The sequence below is a fragment of the Corvus kubaryi genome, unplaced genomic scaffold, assembly GCF_017639235.1.
Source record: "Corvus kubaryi isolate FWS band 111438036 unplaced genomic scaffold, C.kubaryi_AGA036_p1.0 37398, whole genome shotgun sequence".
Lineage (NCBI taxonomy): Eukaryota > Metazoa > Chordata > Aves > Passeriformes > Corvidae > Corvus > Corvus kubaryi.
Genome location: NW_024581137.1, coordinates 52063766 through 52079769, shown reverse-complemented (window position 1 = coordinate 52079769; position 16004 = coordinate 52063766). Strand labels below are relative to the sequence as shown.

General features: G+C 43.4%; 1 protein-coding gene across 2 annotated transcripts in view; it reads left to right on the top strand.

Moving 5' to 3' along the window:
• Nucleotides 1-16004, top strand: part of DPP6 (dipeptidyl peptidase like 6) — a 538482-nt gene that overhangs the window by 53828 nt on the left and 468650 nt on the right. The window contains exon 1 of one of the 2 annotated variants that reach the window (XM_042043321.1): nt 6202-6437. The exons of the other annotated variant lie outside the window; for it this stretch is intronic. Coding sequence (XP_041899255.1) covers nt 6387-6437 — 51 coding nt within the window. The 5' untranslated portion in view covers nt 6202-6386. Of the gene's footprint in view, nt 1-6201; nt 6438-16004 lie in introns of those variants that run through there. 2 annotated transcript variants of the gene reach the window in all.

Below are 16004 nucleotides of genomic sequence, written 5' to 3'. Positions count from 1 at the left end.
GAATATTCACTCAGGGATAACGGGGAGCTGACTGAATTCCAGGTAGCTGTCCAGAGGTGATGTGTCTCAAGCTAAATTGCTGATGAATCTAACAAATTACCACGTTTGCTAAGAACTAAATGTCAAAGCACATATAAGGGTATTTAGTGTCTCAGTAGTGTCAAGAGACATCAGATGTGTTGAGCTCCCCACTGTTTCCCCTGGGAAATTGGTACATGAGGAATAAACTGTCCAGTTTTATCCTTGGGAAAATACACTCCTGTTAGTGTAACAAGAACATATCAGTATGTCTTTTCTCAACAACAACAGTGTTCAGCTGTCCCATTCCAAATTCCCTGAGCATGTGAAGTTTTTAAGTCCCACATTAAACTGGGAGGGATGAGAAGTGAATGAACATGTTGTCAAAAAAAATAACATGGAGAACAGGTTTGTAGTAACCTAACAAAATAGAAGAATTTAAAAAAGAACTAATCAAAATATACATAATTCTAAAATTCAGAGGTTTCTATCACATTCACTTTTTCCTCAGGAAACAGAGGATGCTGCCTGAGATAACATAATTTCCTTTTTTCAGACTCTCCCATTTATGTTAACAAAGATGGCTTAAGCACCCTCATGCAGTAAGAGCTAGCAAATATTAGCTTTTTAACAGCAGCTGCTCTGTCATTATTGTAATCTCCTGAAGAATTAGTGATCCTAAGAAGTAAATTTTAAATTTCTTTAGCAGTGTATTTACTTTATCGTTCTCTCCAATTTCTCCTCTGGCAGACAAGGCAAGACTTCCTTAGAAGACAAGACTAGAAGCTGTAAGACAAGACTGGAAGATGTAAATTCTTGGGCAAAATTTTAGGATATAAGAAGTGAAGATTTTTCAGAAGAGACATGTAGCAGTGGAATTCTCAAAATTGATCCACTTAGGAAGGAGAAAAATGTTCCTTGTTGTAATTCTCTGGGGTTTTTTTTTCAGTGATGTATTACTAAATACTCTTATGGAATATATTTACTATGACTAAAGCTGTTTCTGCCTTATTTAGGGTTGCACAGTATAACACTCAACTATTTCATTTGGGATCTCACCAATCCCATCCCTCTTGAATACTATAATTTAATAACAAAGCAAGTACTTGAGATGTTCTCTGCCTCAGCTGTTATCTCCTTTTCTTGGCACTCACTAGACCACATCTGTGGTTCAGCTCTGGGGCCTCACTACACGACTGATACAAATTGGAACAAGTTCAGCAGAAAGCCACCAGGATGGTCAGGGACTGGATCACTTAACCCTTGCAGAGAGGCTGAGGGAGATGGGCTGGTTCAGCCTGGGGAAGAGATGGGTTTGGGAGGACCTGGCATCAGCTTTCCTACTTCTTGGGAAGGTTATCAAGAAGATGGAACCAAGCTCTTCACAGTGAGGTGTGGCAGAAGGACGAGAAGCAGCAGGCACAAGCTGAGACAAGAAAAGTTCAGACTGAATATAAGGAAAACCTTTATCCCTGTGGGATGAGTCAGCTATTAGAGCAGGTTGCCTAGTGAGGCTGTGGAATCCCAGTTCCTGCAGGGTTTCAAGGCACAGCAAAGCTCTGAGCAACCTGCTCAGGTCTCAGAGCTGGCACTACTTCAGTAGGAGGTTGGGTTAGACACCTCCTGAGATCCTTCCAGTCTGAATGATCTTCTGATCTCAAGCATTTGGGTTGGGTTCCCCCTCAGCACTTCTGGTGAAAAGCACCAGCTTTCGTGGATGCTTGACAGAAAGTGCAAATCAGACTCCCCTGATGCTCAGCTCAGACTGTGGGCTCAGTGAAGGGAAGAAGAGGTGAGTCACACGACAAAACAGTGTGCTGGGGACCTGGGTCTGGTGGGATGCAGAGGATGTGAAGAATTCAGAGCAAAAGAGTACTATGTCTTAGCCCAATCTTAGAGAAGACCATCTTGAAATTAAGCTGGAGAGAAGCCTGAGCATAGGTTTGTGGCATCAAGCTGAGAGGTAAAAGACAGGATCCTCACAAAAGGTCTGACTGAGAAGAAGAAGCCATTTGTTGCATTTTGAAAACACAAATCCTTTTATTGGAGACAATAAAAAGTAACCTTAAATTAAGGAGAGGAAGTGAAATCCTGATGCTCTTAGAACTGACGCTTAATACAACAGCTGTTGTATTTGTCTGTGGTCTTACATCCTTGAAAGATTTTTCTTTCAAAATACTGAAAAAATTAGTGTCTGTGCTCTGCAGCCAGATAATACTGTGTGAAGTTAATTCTTTCCTTCTATTCAGAAGGACTGATCCTAGGCTTGTTTGGAGAGTGAGGAGAGCCAGCATCAAATGGGTTTTATTTGATAAAATAAATTCTCCCACTCTCTTATCAACATGGCTTTAAATAAAGTATTGTGAATAGGATGTAAGCATTGTAGCCTGTGCTCCTTCTCAGATAAAGTCAGCCCCAGAGTACTGAAACCTACAAAGAATAGAATATCCATGGGGCTTTATTTATTTTTTTTTCCTATCTCTCATTCTGTGAGAGGTGTGAGAAAAGCATGTTTTCTCAAAATGGCCTATAAAAATGTTGGTGGATGAAGATGCCATGTTGGTTTTGTCATAGTACCTGAGGTACAGAGGCTATATCTAGATCAGATTTAAAATGAAAACTTTCTGATTTCCCAGGGTTTTCCTCCTGTTATGCACCTGAAATACAAAATGACTGATTGCAAAAAACCCCCTTCTTATAGAGGGGTTTCACTTCAGATCTTGCTGTTAAGATGCAGCTGAGTCTGGGCCAAGCCTTCCAACATTTATATCAAAAGTAACTCCACTGGTAAAGTAGGTGCACTGAGACTAGACCAAGGAATGCAAAAGTAATGCATTTTCACATTTTCCCTCTGAGAAAAAGCCTGATATAATGAAGGAATATTTTCATGTTTTATTGAGGTTTCCTGGGCTAGATCTCTGGTCTTAAATACAGAGGCTTTTTAGCTACTTAAATTACACTACTTTATTGTGTCCCAGGGTGATTGTCTGTCCTTACACATCATTCAAAGGAAGTAAAAAAAAAAATGTTCCCAACAAAAATATGGAAGAAATTTCAGGTCATCTTTCTGCTTTTACCATTCCACTTCCTAATAATAAAAAACTTGATTCTGTGTTCAGTGAGAGTATTTGTTGCAGCTCTAGTGAATTTCCATTAAAATGACATGGAGAACATCCATCAAGAAGAAAATCTCAAAAGATGTCTGAATGGTGGCTGACAGGGAGTCCAGTCAGGTTAATGCACTTGAGGGAGTAATGTGGTTGTATCACTTGGAGCTGTCTTAAATGTCCCAAATCTGAAGCACAGTGTCATTGACTGTTTGCAGCAGAATCACCTGGCCTGGGGTACAAATCAGCAGCATGGCTTAGTCTCACGCTTCTAGATCTGAGATCAAGTCTTAGCTGTTCCATCAGCCAAGCAGAAGTTGTTCAGGAGTGAAAATTACAAGCCAACGTCATGATCAGCAGAACCTGAAGTCTTTGGGAGCACAAGAGATGCAGTTTTGGAATCATCTTAGGAAGCAACAGAACAAGTCATTTGTTAAAGGGACATTTTGATCTGTAACAAAAAGGGTCACTCTGTCTAGGGTGCTGTGATCCTTTGGGGCGCAGGGTGATGCAGGCTGAAAGAGGCCTCAGGAGGTCTCTAGCCCAACTTCCTGCTCACGGCAGGGTGAGCTCTGGCAGCCTCCTGCTCTGACACCAGGGGAACCAGGGCTTTATCCACTCAACTTTGTAAACTTCCAAGGGTGGACTCTGATCATAAAACTTTCCAGAGATAAACCATTCACTACGTCTTTTCTGAAAGTGTCAGGTGAGTCAGAAAATAAGAATTAGAAGCTGTGAACGAGAATTCTCTCTCATAATGTGTTTGGCATTTTTGCCACAACATCATTGGTGTCATTTTGCACAACACTGCAAAACACATTTGTTTCCTGTTTCTGGAAGTCTCTGGATTATAGGGTCAAACTTCAGTGGCAGAAGTGAAAACACAATAATGTACAAATTCCAGCCAAAAGGACCCTGGTTGGTGTTTAATAAAAGAAAAAGCCCTGGATACGGTCAGTGGTGAAACCAAGCATTTTGCCAGTAATCTCAACTTTAAACAAAGCTGTTTTAATCAAGATAATTGCTACTTTTATGCCAATAGTGCATAAATTGAATATGAAATAAAAATAAGAGATAAACACTGCAACTGCATTATGACAAAGCTGAGGTAAAAATATCCAAAACCCCACTACTGCCAGAGTTCAATGTAGGGTAAGGATTTCCATTGGTGTATGAAGTCATGCAGGAGGCAAATGGAACTACTAACAGTGAAGTACAAGTGTATTTTGCATTCGTACAAAATTAAAACTCCTAAGGGTAAAAACTGAGATGGAACAGGAACTTCCTCATAAAACACCAAATTCCAAGTAGAGAAATCGAGACCAGATTTTGAGGAACATAATGAAGAACTTCCTGCTCAAAATGCACCTTGTATAAAGTATAAGCAATTCCCAAATAAAGACAAGGGAGAGAGTAATCAAGATATTCAAGTGAGAGGTGGCATTTTTGTGAAACAAAAGCTCCCACAGGTAATCTTCAAAGGTACCAGCATCACCTGCCATTGGCACTTCCCACAAGGGTCTTGGAGTCTCACTTCTCCAACTACCATCACTTCTAAGATACCTGCTTGTCATCTTGGGTGATATTTTGTATTTAAATATCTTTGAACAGCTGTGTGGCTTAGAGAAAACTAGAGTGTGAACAACACTATGGGATTGCACAAGTTGTGTCCTATTTCTAGTGAACACCCATTGCCTATGAAGTGAAGATGCTGCAAACTGTGAAGGACCAGAGCTCAAAGTGCTACAGATGGGCATAAAAAAAGGATGCATGGACACGTCTGAAGTTCCCTTGTTGGGAAAGAAAAAAAAAAAAGAAAAGAGAGCTTTTGGTTCAGCCATTGGCTTGGTTAAACCTTGGATGACAAGAAGAGTTCCTGCTTTTTCTTCTTGGTTTCCCTTCTCAGATATTAAGCAAATCACTTCTCAGTTTCCTGTCTCCTTTTGAGTGAGCAACATGTAAAGCAGCCCTGTTCCTGCCAAGTGAAATCGACGGGCACCTAATTCTCCTGAAATGTAATTACTTCTGGTGCATCAGGGAGAGACAAAGAGACCACACTCCACAAGGATTTTTTTTTTGTGTGCAAGCTGAGATGCAAACCTTTGGGATGGGTGGCAAGGCTCTGTCCCTGGAAAGCTGCACCAGGGCGAGGAGGAACCACATTCTCACAAGGGCAGCAGGATGGCACCGTCTTCCAGCGGCTGCTCCAGCCACCTGTGGGGCAGCGCAGCTGAGGGACTGCAGTGACAGCGATGGGAAACCTCTCACAAGTGCGGGCACCGCTGGAAAGGCACAGAGGCCACGGCCGGGTTCAGCTGCAGCCCGACGCGGGCAATGCCCCTGGCTCTGCATTTTCCCCTGTGGGAGCCGAGCTCCGGCATCCCCCTGCCCGTTCCTGCGCCGTGCGGAGGGGCTCGCCTCGGATCCCGAACCCTGGCGCTGGGACAAGTCCCTGGATCGCCCCATCCCCGACAGCGCCCCGCGGGCTGAGAGCGGGAGGGTCGGGGGGCTGCGGGTCCGGGGCGCAGCCATGGTAACGCGCCGAGCATCCCCCGCTCCCCGCGGCAGCGCCGTGCTATTCCCCACCCTCCTGCACCAGCCGTGGCCTGGCCGGGGCCGCGCCGGCTCAGCCGGTGAACAGTTAACGCCGGAGAGGCGGCTCCTCTCCCCACACCCTCCCCGGTTCCTGTTGTAAAAAGCGTGTGTAACCCCCCGGGAGAGCGGCGAGCCGGGCACAGCCAGCGGAGGGGCGACAGCCCCCCTCTTTTTTATTTATTGCCCCCCACCCTCCCTTTTTCTGCAAGTGGTCTGCGGGGTGGGCTTGGCTCGGCGGGACCGCCCGGGCCCGGGGCGGCGGCCGGGCATGGCCGGGGCGGGGAGCGTGTGTGCGGCTCCCTCCTGCCCACCCACCCCGCCCCGCCGGCTCCCGCAGGGCAAAACCTGGATCCGGGTGGTGACAGAGCTGGGTGCCCCCGCTGCTCTCGCCTCCCCTCTCCTCTGACAGGAGCTGCTTTATTTTTATTAGCTTTTTTTTTTTTTTTTTTTTTTTTAACTTTGGGTCAAAAGGAAAAATATGTATTGAAAGGGTGGGGAAGGAAAAGAGAGAAAGCAGGCACCCTCCCCCTCTGCTGCTCGTAGTCCCCTCCACTCCACACCAAAAAGAGCCATCGCAAGTGCACGCCAGTTCTTCACTAAAGTGATCCAGCCGCTGGATTAAGTAACTCTCGGGGAACAGCACACGCACGCACACACACGGCAAAAATGAAGGAAAAGGCAATGTTTCAAACGGCTAAAATGCAAGGAAACATGATGGTAAGTGGCTGCTGCTGGCGCCTCCAGTGACTGTAAGTGTCGGGGCTCCCTGCTCGGCTCGGCGCTGCCAGACCCCGCTCACCGCCCGCACGGTCGGTGCGGAGCCCCCGCTGCTGGGGCTGGGCTGGCCGGGGGACAGAAGGGGGCTCTTTGCTTGGTGTCCGTGCCCCGCTTGGTGCCTGTCCCCCCACTGGAGGGGGTCACGGGGGATTTGGGGGTGCGGGGGCGTCCCCGTTTGCCGGGGGAGTGGGGCGCAGTGCGGGCGGGGGGCGCGGGGCTCGCTGGGGCACCGCGCCCCGGCACGGCCAACTTCGCCAAGTTGATGACCACGATGTGTGTGCGTGAGCTGGGGGCTGTGGGGGCTGCCTCGCCTTTCCTCCGGCATTACTACTGGAAACATTTGTCTTGATGCCATTTAAAAAAAAAAAAAACAACAAAAAACCCCCCACTACTCGGGATGCCTTTTCAATAATCCCCCTCCTCCCTTAAGGAAAAAATAAAAGCATCCAGCTGCTCTGCCGGAAGAAGTGCTGGTTGCCATCTTGTGCTGATGGAAATATATTGGTGTGTTTTGCCTGCTGGCTTGACCCGCTGGGGGCGGCGGGGCTGGGGGTGCGCGGGGCCCCGCATGCGGCGGCTCCGCAGGCGGGAGGAGCTCGCTGCGGTGGGGCGGGGGTGCACCGCAGGCTGGGAGAGGCTTCAGGGCGCTTCGCCTTAATACCAACTTCTTTCAAATAACCTGAAGCTCGTAAAGGGTACCTGTTGGTCTCCTGTCCCTTCTCTGCTCAAGAAGAGCCCTCCTGTCTGTGTTTTGCCTCCCCTGTGAGGGGAAATGCTAATATTTAATAAGAAAGGTAGTATCTGTTTCTCTCATGCCTTCTGTTCAAGAAGAAGCCAAAGTATTCGCCATCCTTTAATCAAGTTCTGTAGTAAAATGCTTTGCTGGCTTTTTAAGGAAGTGTCTGCTTTTCCAACTCCAATAATATTGCTTTTTCCAGCGGTAGTGTTTAAGAGGAAGGTGCAATGCTATGTGACCTGTGAATTCAAGTAAGGCAACTGAACAGGAACTTCTACAAACATTTTTTTCCAGGAGAATTACACAGCCTGTGTGATTGCAGCGTGCTCCTTTTATTGTGCTTTTTAAATGCCTGGCAAATATCTAGTGCTGGAACTTTTTTTTTGTGGGGGGAAATTTAGACTATTATCTGCTTAAGCTACTCATCCTGATGGTCATTATAGCCTTTGGTTAGGAAGTTCTTGATCAGTAAGAAAAAACAATCAACGAGCTGAGATGACATTGTTTGATTTAAGTACAGGGTGAGACTAATTCACACACACAGAATGTGTAAAATCACAGAATTAATAAAAAGCCTCTTGCACATTTTCCTTGCAAGTGTCCAAAGTCAGGGAATGAGGAGCGGGCAGGGATTCCCCCACCGCCACTCAGCGCAGGGCTGAAGCTTCTGCTGGGATTTCAGGCTGGTGCTTCCGAGCGTGCAAAATGGATCCGCCTTTCCACAGCTCTGCGGGATGAGCAAGGGCTGGGTGATCGATCTGCACACATGGCTCTGTAGCAGGGGCAGTCCACAACTCCAACCTTCAGCCAGAGACAATAGTTTATGCCTCTGACTCAGACAGGAGCAGGATCTGGCCCCTCAGGCTGCTAAGTCACAGTTACTTCTGTCACTTGGGGTAGTCTCCCTGGACTTGAATGCAAGGTTTTCCTTTTGAGAACTCATTTTTGAGACACTGGGAATCAAATTTAAAGACAAAAACTGTTATATTTGATTTTGGTGGGGGAACAGGTGATTTCTTTAGATAATGTCTGTTTCTATGGGCCACACACACCTGGTTTCGGTGTTAATCTGCTCTGTGTTTGCAGCTGGATCTGCAGTTTATTTTTCAAGAATTAAGTTTAGGTGAATATTTGAGCTTTAAGATACTTGAATAGATTTTATATTTCTTCAAGGTAGTATTTAGCAGACCTAGTCCTGAAAACTGAGGTACACTTTTGATGGAAATTCCAACAAAGTTAAGCCTAGTAGTTTATGCTTTTCCTTAAGCTGTTGTTTAAAAAATAGTAGTTTTGCTTTTATATCACTTTTGTTTCAATTAAAATTAGAATCCTGAACTACTCATGTCAAATCCTGTGCTGTGGATGTCCTCCCTCTCCTACCTGGCAGTGATTGCGAATACTGGCTTGGGGTGTGTGGAATCCCAGGAGTTGCATTACAGTGTGCCCTGCATTAAGTGCCTCAGCAGAATTCAAAAAGCCATTGAAAATTCAAAGCCCACCATGACTATTTTTTTTGTTTGTTTGTTTGTTTTCTGGCAGTTTTGCTGTTGCTTAGAATCCTGACAAGCTTCTAACTATGTATTGATTTTTCTTCTCTTTAAAAATCTCTGTTAAATTGAGCTATTTCATTCCTAAAATGATGTGACAGCAGGTGATAATACTGACACACTGGTCCCTGACCATGCAGTGGACCCTTTTCAAGTGTGGTAATAGCTCATGGAGTCATTACACCTGTGATTTCTTTATTACCTAATTAGACCAGCAAAAAATGAAGCCATTCTTGTGACACTGAGATAAATGTTTTTATCCCTGTAGCAGTATTTTACCAGGGCTTAGTTTGGCTTTTTTTAAACAATAGCATTTACCTGGAAAGGTGCCTATTTTTATTTTACTGCTGTATTTCCCATTCATCATTTGAACCAGGGGAATGCAACTTACAGAAATAGCTCAGGCTCTTACAATGGGCTTTCTCTTAATTCTACATAAATGCTGTAGGAAGTGATTAATATACAGTGGTTTCTCCCAATAAGAATTGACGTATCCTTGAGTTTTCCAGTGTACTTGAAGTTAGTATGCAACAATATGGTATGGAGATAAATGTCTATCACTTTTGGAGATAAATTTAACACACTTGCATTTTATCCTAACTTTAGGTGTGGCTATATAATTTATTTCATTAAAATATTCCAGTCTTTTTCCTTGCACATCCAGTTGTCAGGTCGGGGCAATAGTGCCAACTACGCATTTTATTCTACGCTTCCCTGTGTCTCCCCAGGGACTGGCCTATCATGTACACAGGGGTTTTGTTTGTTTGTTTTTAATGGATTTGCAAACAAATGTATCCACAAGAGCTGTTTTGAAGAGCACTTTTACAGTAGTGCCAGATTCTTCTCTTACAAGCACTCTTGCAAATCCCAATTTGTTAGAGGTACAATTGCAACAAGGTTTATAAAGAGCTACTACCTTTGGTTGTGGACAATTAGGTGAGTGGTAACAATGGGCTTGGGGGAATGCAGAGGGGTTTTGAAAGCAAATTAATGTGCTGTGTGTGAGCAGGCTGTTAGTTTGGCACACTTAGTGGACAGTGGAAGCAGTGAGCACCCTGATCTATCTATGTGTATTAGGGGGAGGGAGGTTGCTGTGAAACTCTTGTTCTGAATTTCACTCTAACCTGCAGGTGCTCGAATGTTTGGAAACTGCCAAGAGAAACCATGGTGGATGTGTCAGATTTCTGCTTTACTCTGATGAAAAATGTATGAATAGGGCAAAAGAGACAGCTTGGGTTCATTGAGAGGATTTGCAGAAGAGTCTGGAGATTTAGATTTTCAGTTTGACCATTTAAATTCCAACTCTCATAGCTACAGTTTTGATGTACATATGAAAAACCCAAATAAAAATAAGCCCAGTGGCAACTGTTATCTCCTCAGAAGTCCTCTAGCACCTCTGAGGCCTCGGAGACCTCAAGGGTACAACTGACATGAAGACTAAGCTACTCTGTCATCCCAGGAGTGCTCCTGCTCTTCCTTGAGAAACACAACTCTGGTACCTCTCAGGAGCAATAAATTCTTACTGAAATAAATAAGACCTTGGTGTTCCATTGTGATTTTCCTTATTTGGCATAATTTACCTACAGGTGTGTTTCTTGCAATGCTCAATCACATGGCACTGAAACATGGTGAAATTCTTCTCAGCCAAGAATGCAGTTGTCCTAACATGGGCTAAAGAAGCTGTGTAAAGATTAATTTTTCTTGAAACTCCCACACTGAAGTACATGGTGGAGTTTGTGACCCGGTGCAGGTCCCTGCTACTTTAGCCTTCCCTCTGTCTTATATTCAGCTTGACTTAGACGCCAAATGCAATCCAGATTTTGTGTACTGTTCCTTAGTTGTCTACTACCTCAGCTGAAACACAGGGAGCTCCAGAACTGAAAGCAAGGAAACCGAGGTAGTTCCCAGGTGAGCTGTCATGAGTTCAGCTGGAGTTTAAAGCCAGGCAGGAATTCAATTGCTGATACTACAGCAAGAATTGCAGCAAAAAAATCGTTGGGACTGAGGCTGCTTAGTGAAAGGTGAGTTGTGTTTTGAGGACTGTAACATTCTGGTATCGTTTCTGGGTCAGGCATGAAAGGGAACAAGGGTTCCCTTTTGTAAGGATGATATGTGCAGCAGGCATACAATCCATAGGAGGTGCTGGAATTGCTGCATTGTGGGAAAGCTGTAAGATATGCTGAGGCTGTTCTAATGTCGTGTTGCTAGCTGGTGGAAATTAGGAGCCTTTTTACATTTGAGGTGGGATGGTAGAGAGCTCCACAAGCTTTGCAGGATCCTAATATTGTCCATGCAATATAGTGTGCTTTTAGATACATCCTTACTTAGGATATAGAGAAATGCAAAGCCTGGAATTATAAGGGATCCACTAAAGCTGCAGGACCTGTGAGAAATACATGGTGCCAAGCTGTCTCAGAATAACTTTGGGAGCCGTGGGAAGCACTCCACATCTCTGGCTCGCTACTTAGTGCTGTGAAATTGAAGGAGGACATGTGGTCTGACTTTAATTTTCACTGTCAGAAGGGTTCAAAATCTTGAATTTGATGGTGCTCCTCACACCTGCATCTTTTTCTTCAGTATTCCTCAGCAGCTTCCCTGGTTCCTCTTACTTGCAAGGAAAAAGGTGCACTTTGTGCTAATTTCTCCCTTCCTCCTCTGAGCTGTCTGACTATTCACAGGACAGTCTATCCCCTCCCTCTCTTTCTGTATCTTTTCACTGCTTTGCCAACAGTAAAAGGAGAAGTAGAAGGGACTGTTATGATTTTAGTGAATGACAGCTGAGTGGGTGGCTGTAGAGCCTTGAGCAGCAACAGAGCCACAGAGCTGTCTATGCAGCTGGGAAGACAGCATTGCATTCATCTCTATTTGAGAGGTTACATTTGTTCATTAATGAAGTCTGGACTTGCTTAAGATAAATACCTAAAATGTAAGTATTGTAGATGTTGATGGCCTGAGGCTTTATTTGATGAGCAGGGTTTTTCTTTCTGTGCTGTGGAATGAATCTTTCAACTGCCAGCAGATACTACACAGCACGTTTCAAGTGTCACTCTTGTATATCTCAGAGGTCTCATTTCTTGGCAGAGCTTTGCACTCTCTCAGTATTGGCCTGACTGACTATGTAAAGGGGAAGGCAATAGAGAATCATGCCCCAAGAACACCTCTGGTTGGTACACAACCCTTACTACCAACAGGCTCTTTAATGCAGATGACAAAGACAAAACAAGATTCAAAGCTGGAAGTTGGAGTCAGAGCATTCCAAACTAGAAGATAAAGTGCCCAGTTTTTACAGGGAAGGTGATGAACTGCTGGAACAGTCTCTGTGGGAGTCTGGTAATTCTTCATTAGAACAAGATGGACATAGGATTCCTCTGACTAAACATTGGCTTCTTCAGTATAGACATTTATATCTAAGTTAGTCAGCCTGGGCTTCCTCTACAAATTAGTCAGTGGAGTCTGATTCATCCCATCTTCCTGTAGATGTGCAAAATGGGCCAGAGTACCTGCACTCTTAAGTGCCAACTTCTCTCCATTGACTCAAGGAATTATGGGGTACAAGCTGAGCCTGCACATATCCAAGTGATGAGTTTGTCTGTTGCTTAAACATAGTCATGGATATTCCAGAGCACCTTAAGTGAAACTAAGAACCCTCTCTAGCCTCTGCTGTTACATCAGACGAAAATTACTCTGCACATCTGCCCAGGGTTTGTCAACTACATCTGCAGTGGCATGTGAAGATAGATGAGCTCCACATTTGGAGCTCTGCTCTTCGCAGGTCCCTGCATGCTTGTGCAGAAGCAGGTCCAGTCTCCCAGCAGCACAGCCCAGCTGTAGCAGGAGAGGAGCTCCATCTCAGCAAGATGCCATGTTGTAGCAGGAATCTCTTGGTCTGTAGTTTGTATAAACTGAGCTGTCCTAGAACATTATAATGCACCCTTGGCTTTAAAATTATTTAACCCAAATGGTTTAATGTCATCACAAGTGCAATATGAGGATTTATTCTTCTAGGTCTGTTTGCTTGTGTGCTGTCTGTACAGTATTGTACTACACAGTGACTCACGTGAGATTAACAAGCAAAGCCCATTTATTAAATTGTTTTATGTACTCTAAATCTCATGTAATCCACTAATGCATAATGCTGTCACTTAGTAACCTTGGCATTCCTTCCCAATGGAGCATTGTATTTAGCAAGTTCCCATAGTATTCAGTTCTTTTGAAAAGGCTGCAGTTGAGAATGCAATTTTAAAAATAAATCTAAACCCTTAGAGCCTAAATGCTTACAATACACTGAGAACTGGGACCCAGCTGTAGCATGCATTCACCTGTAGATTGCATGGATTTTCTAGCCTCTTAAGGACACTGTAGCAAACAGACCTTGCACTGTAGCATGCAAGGTTTGCATTTGCAGTGTCCTGTTGCCCTTGGAGTGGATTGTCAAGATTATGTCAAAATATTGTTTTTGCAAAAACTGGCTTTGTGCCATCACTTGGATATCTGTGGAGATATTGGTGAGGTCCTGGGACTTCCTGGAGCACCCATGTTGTAATGTTTATGCTGTGCTCTGGGTAGAAGTTTGTGCCTTGCTGGTCGTTTCTGAGCACAAAATTTTCCCTGTGGGTTCTGTATGCCCGGCAATGTCCTCTTCATTGCTACAGAAGGGAAGAGTGGGAACAGAAGCAGTGGAATTGCCTGTGGAATTGCCTTGATCAGGGGGAGAATTATTTTGTGTGTAACTGGATCTGAGTCCAACCCTCAACTGTAAGTAGGTAGTTCCCAAGTTGCACACTTGCAAGGCACAATAAAATTGTTGCAAACTCGGTGCACCTCCAGCAACAAATTTAGGAGTTTTTTTGTGGCAAGGCCTCTTTCATAGTGTGACTCAGTGCTTCTATGAAGTATTCTCACCATCTCATCCCTAATCACTGTGGAATAATGACTTAAGGGGTTATCCTGAGATGCACAGAAATGTCCAATCAAAGCAAGTATGAGAAAACAGACAATTCAAGACAGTGGGATGAGCTGCAGTGGTGAACATTGCATGCCCAGGTCAAGCATTGGATGGTAAACAGAGTGGTCGATGCTCTGGAAAATCCCTCTCAAGTTACAGGGAATACTGGCCAGAAGATTTTGTCAACTCAGGCATGTGTAGACAGACTTGGCATGAATTCCAGTCACATATTGCATAGCCTCATTCTGTAGTCATTATTCAGCACTTACTCAAGCAAAACTTTTGCCAAACTTAATGGGTTTACTACTCCTGCTGAAATGAGTAAGAATTTTGTTTGAGGCTCAGGTGCTTTCAGATCTGACTCTCGACACGTAACCCCACCATGTTCTGTGTCACCAGGGATTTTCAGTAATTTTTAAAAGGTAGCAACAGGGAAATATACTGTAGTTGGCAAAAAAAAAAAAAAAAAAAAAGAAGGTAAACTTCATGGTAGGAAGGCAATAAGAAGAAGAAAAGCAGAGTAAAGTGGTTAAGACAAGCACTCTGTATTTTTTACTTAATCTTGTTTTATAAGTTGTCCCCCATGGAAAGCCCCATGAGCTCCTCCATCAGCTGTTCCCCAGAGCATGCTGCATGCCTGCACTTCTGCTTATGTTTGTTTTCACTGATGATGTTAAACTGGAAAACATGCTGAAAATGAAGCATTTTTATTTGTTTTTCATTTGGGACTGACGTTATTAAAAACACGGAGAAAAATTGAAATGATAGCTTGGCATGTTTTCTGTAAATACTGAGTAGTTCTTCTGCAGCCTATGATATAACCAAAGTAACCTAGAAATAAGCTTGTATTGCTTTTTTCTAGTGCCTAATTATAAGGATGTAAAAAATATGCTCATAATAATGTCTTCTCATCCAACTGTGAGGGGGCTGAAAGTACCACTTATGAAGATCTAGTTTGTAAAGCAAGTGATTGTAATGCAGGAATATGACTATTCATGAGCTCTGAGTTTATTGACTGTTAAAAACTGGATCTGTGGTCTACATGAAGGATGTATAAAATGCTGTGGGTAGAGCAGTAATTCAGAAAGTAATTGTAGTTCATATCAGTATGACTGAGCCTTTCTTGATCTCACTATTTAGAGTTTTTCTCTGGGAAAAGAAAATATTCTCTGTTGCTTTTATGTTATTCTCTCTGAATTTTATTTCATTTGCATTAACCATGTTCATCTACATTTGTTAAAAACATTGTTAAGGATGGTCCATTTTGGTTGGATTCAGACATTCTTGTAGGAATCCAAACCTATAAAAGATGCTGGGAATTTTAAAAATAAAATTTGCTCCTCTTTGTTCCAGTGTCTTGAGTTTTACACCTTCTTTTGTTTTTTGTGATTTTTTTTTTTAATAAAGAGAGCATTTCTCACTATCTTCTTACTCAAATTTTAACAGAATTGCAATCTTGGTAGGGAAAGGAGGCTGTTGGTAATATCTAAGGGTAGCAAATAAGTCCTATGCAACAGCAATTAAAGCAAAAAATCACGTCCTCCAGAGGCGTGCTCCTTGTTATGTTCCCTGTTCAGCAGCGTACTTAAGCACCTGTTTAACATTAATGGTAAGCATATGCTTAAATGTTTCTGCTGACTTGGGAGTTATGAGAAGCCTGCCTTGCACACACAATAGTTGAACAGCCCATTTCCATCTGTGTGTGAGCCCAGAGCATGGTGCTAGCTGAGCATTTTCCAGGTTAATTAGATTCTGTAGTCATCAGCTCTTCTGTGCTCTCTGGCTATTGGGAGCTCTGCTTCAAGTTGTGCATCTTGTGCTGGTAACTGAAACAGAATATTGCACTGTATTTCACCAGTGTGTTCAAACAGAAGCAGAATTGAATGGATTGCAAGTACACCATAAATACAAATTTGGCTCTATATTGCTAGCATGAATATGGTGCATTCTTCAAATGCAGAGTGTCTACCAAGGACTATTTATTCTACAGAGCTACCAATAATGATTATGCTTTCATGAATTATGCATGTATTTGTCCTTAAAACTCACCTGGCTGTGATGTGGAGTGTTTAAGATTTGAAGTTGGCTGTAAGTATAAATTGCAGATATTTTTCATAAAATATAAAGTCCTTACAAGTTTCTTTGCGATATTAGAGACTGTTGTGCCTGTGTCTACAATAGGAAAAAAAAAATTGGAATCAGAAGAATTCTAATTCAGTACAGGAGAAAAAAAGAGAGCTTGATGCTCAAGAGTCTTGCAAGTAAAGGCAAAATTATCT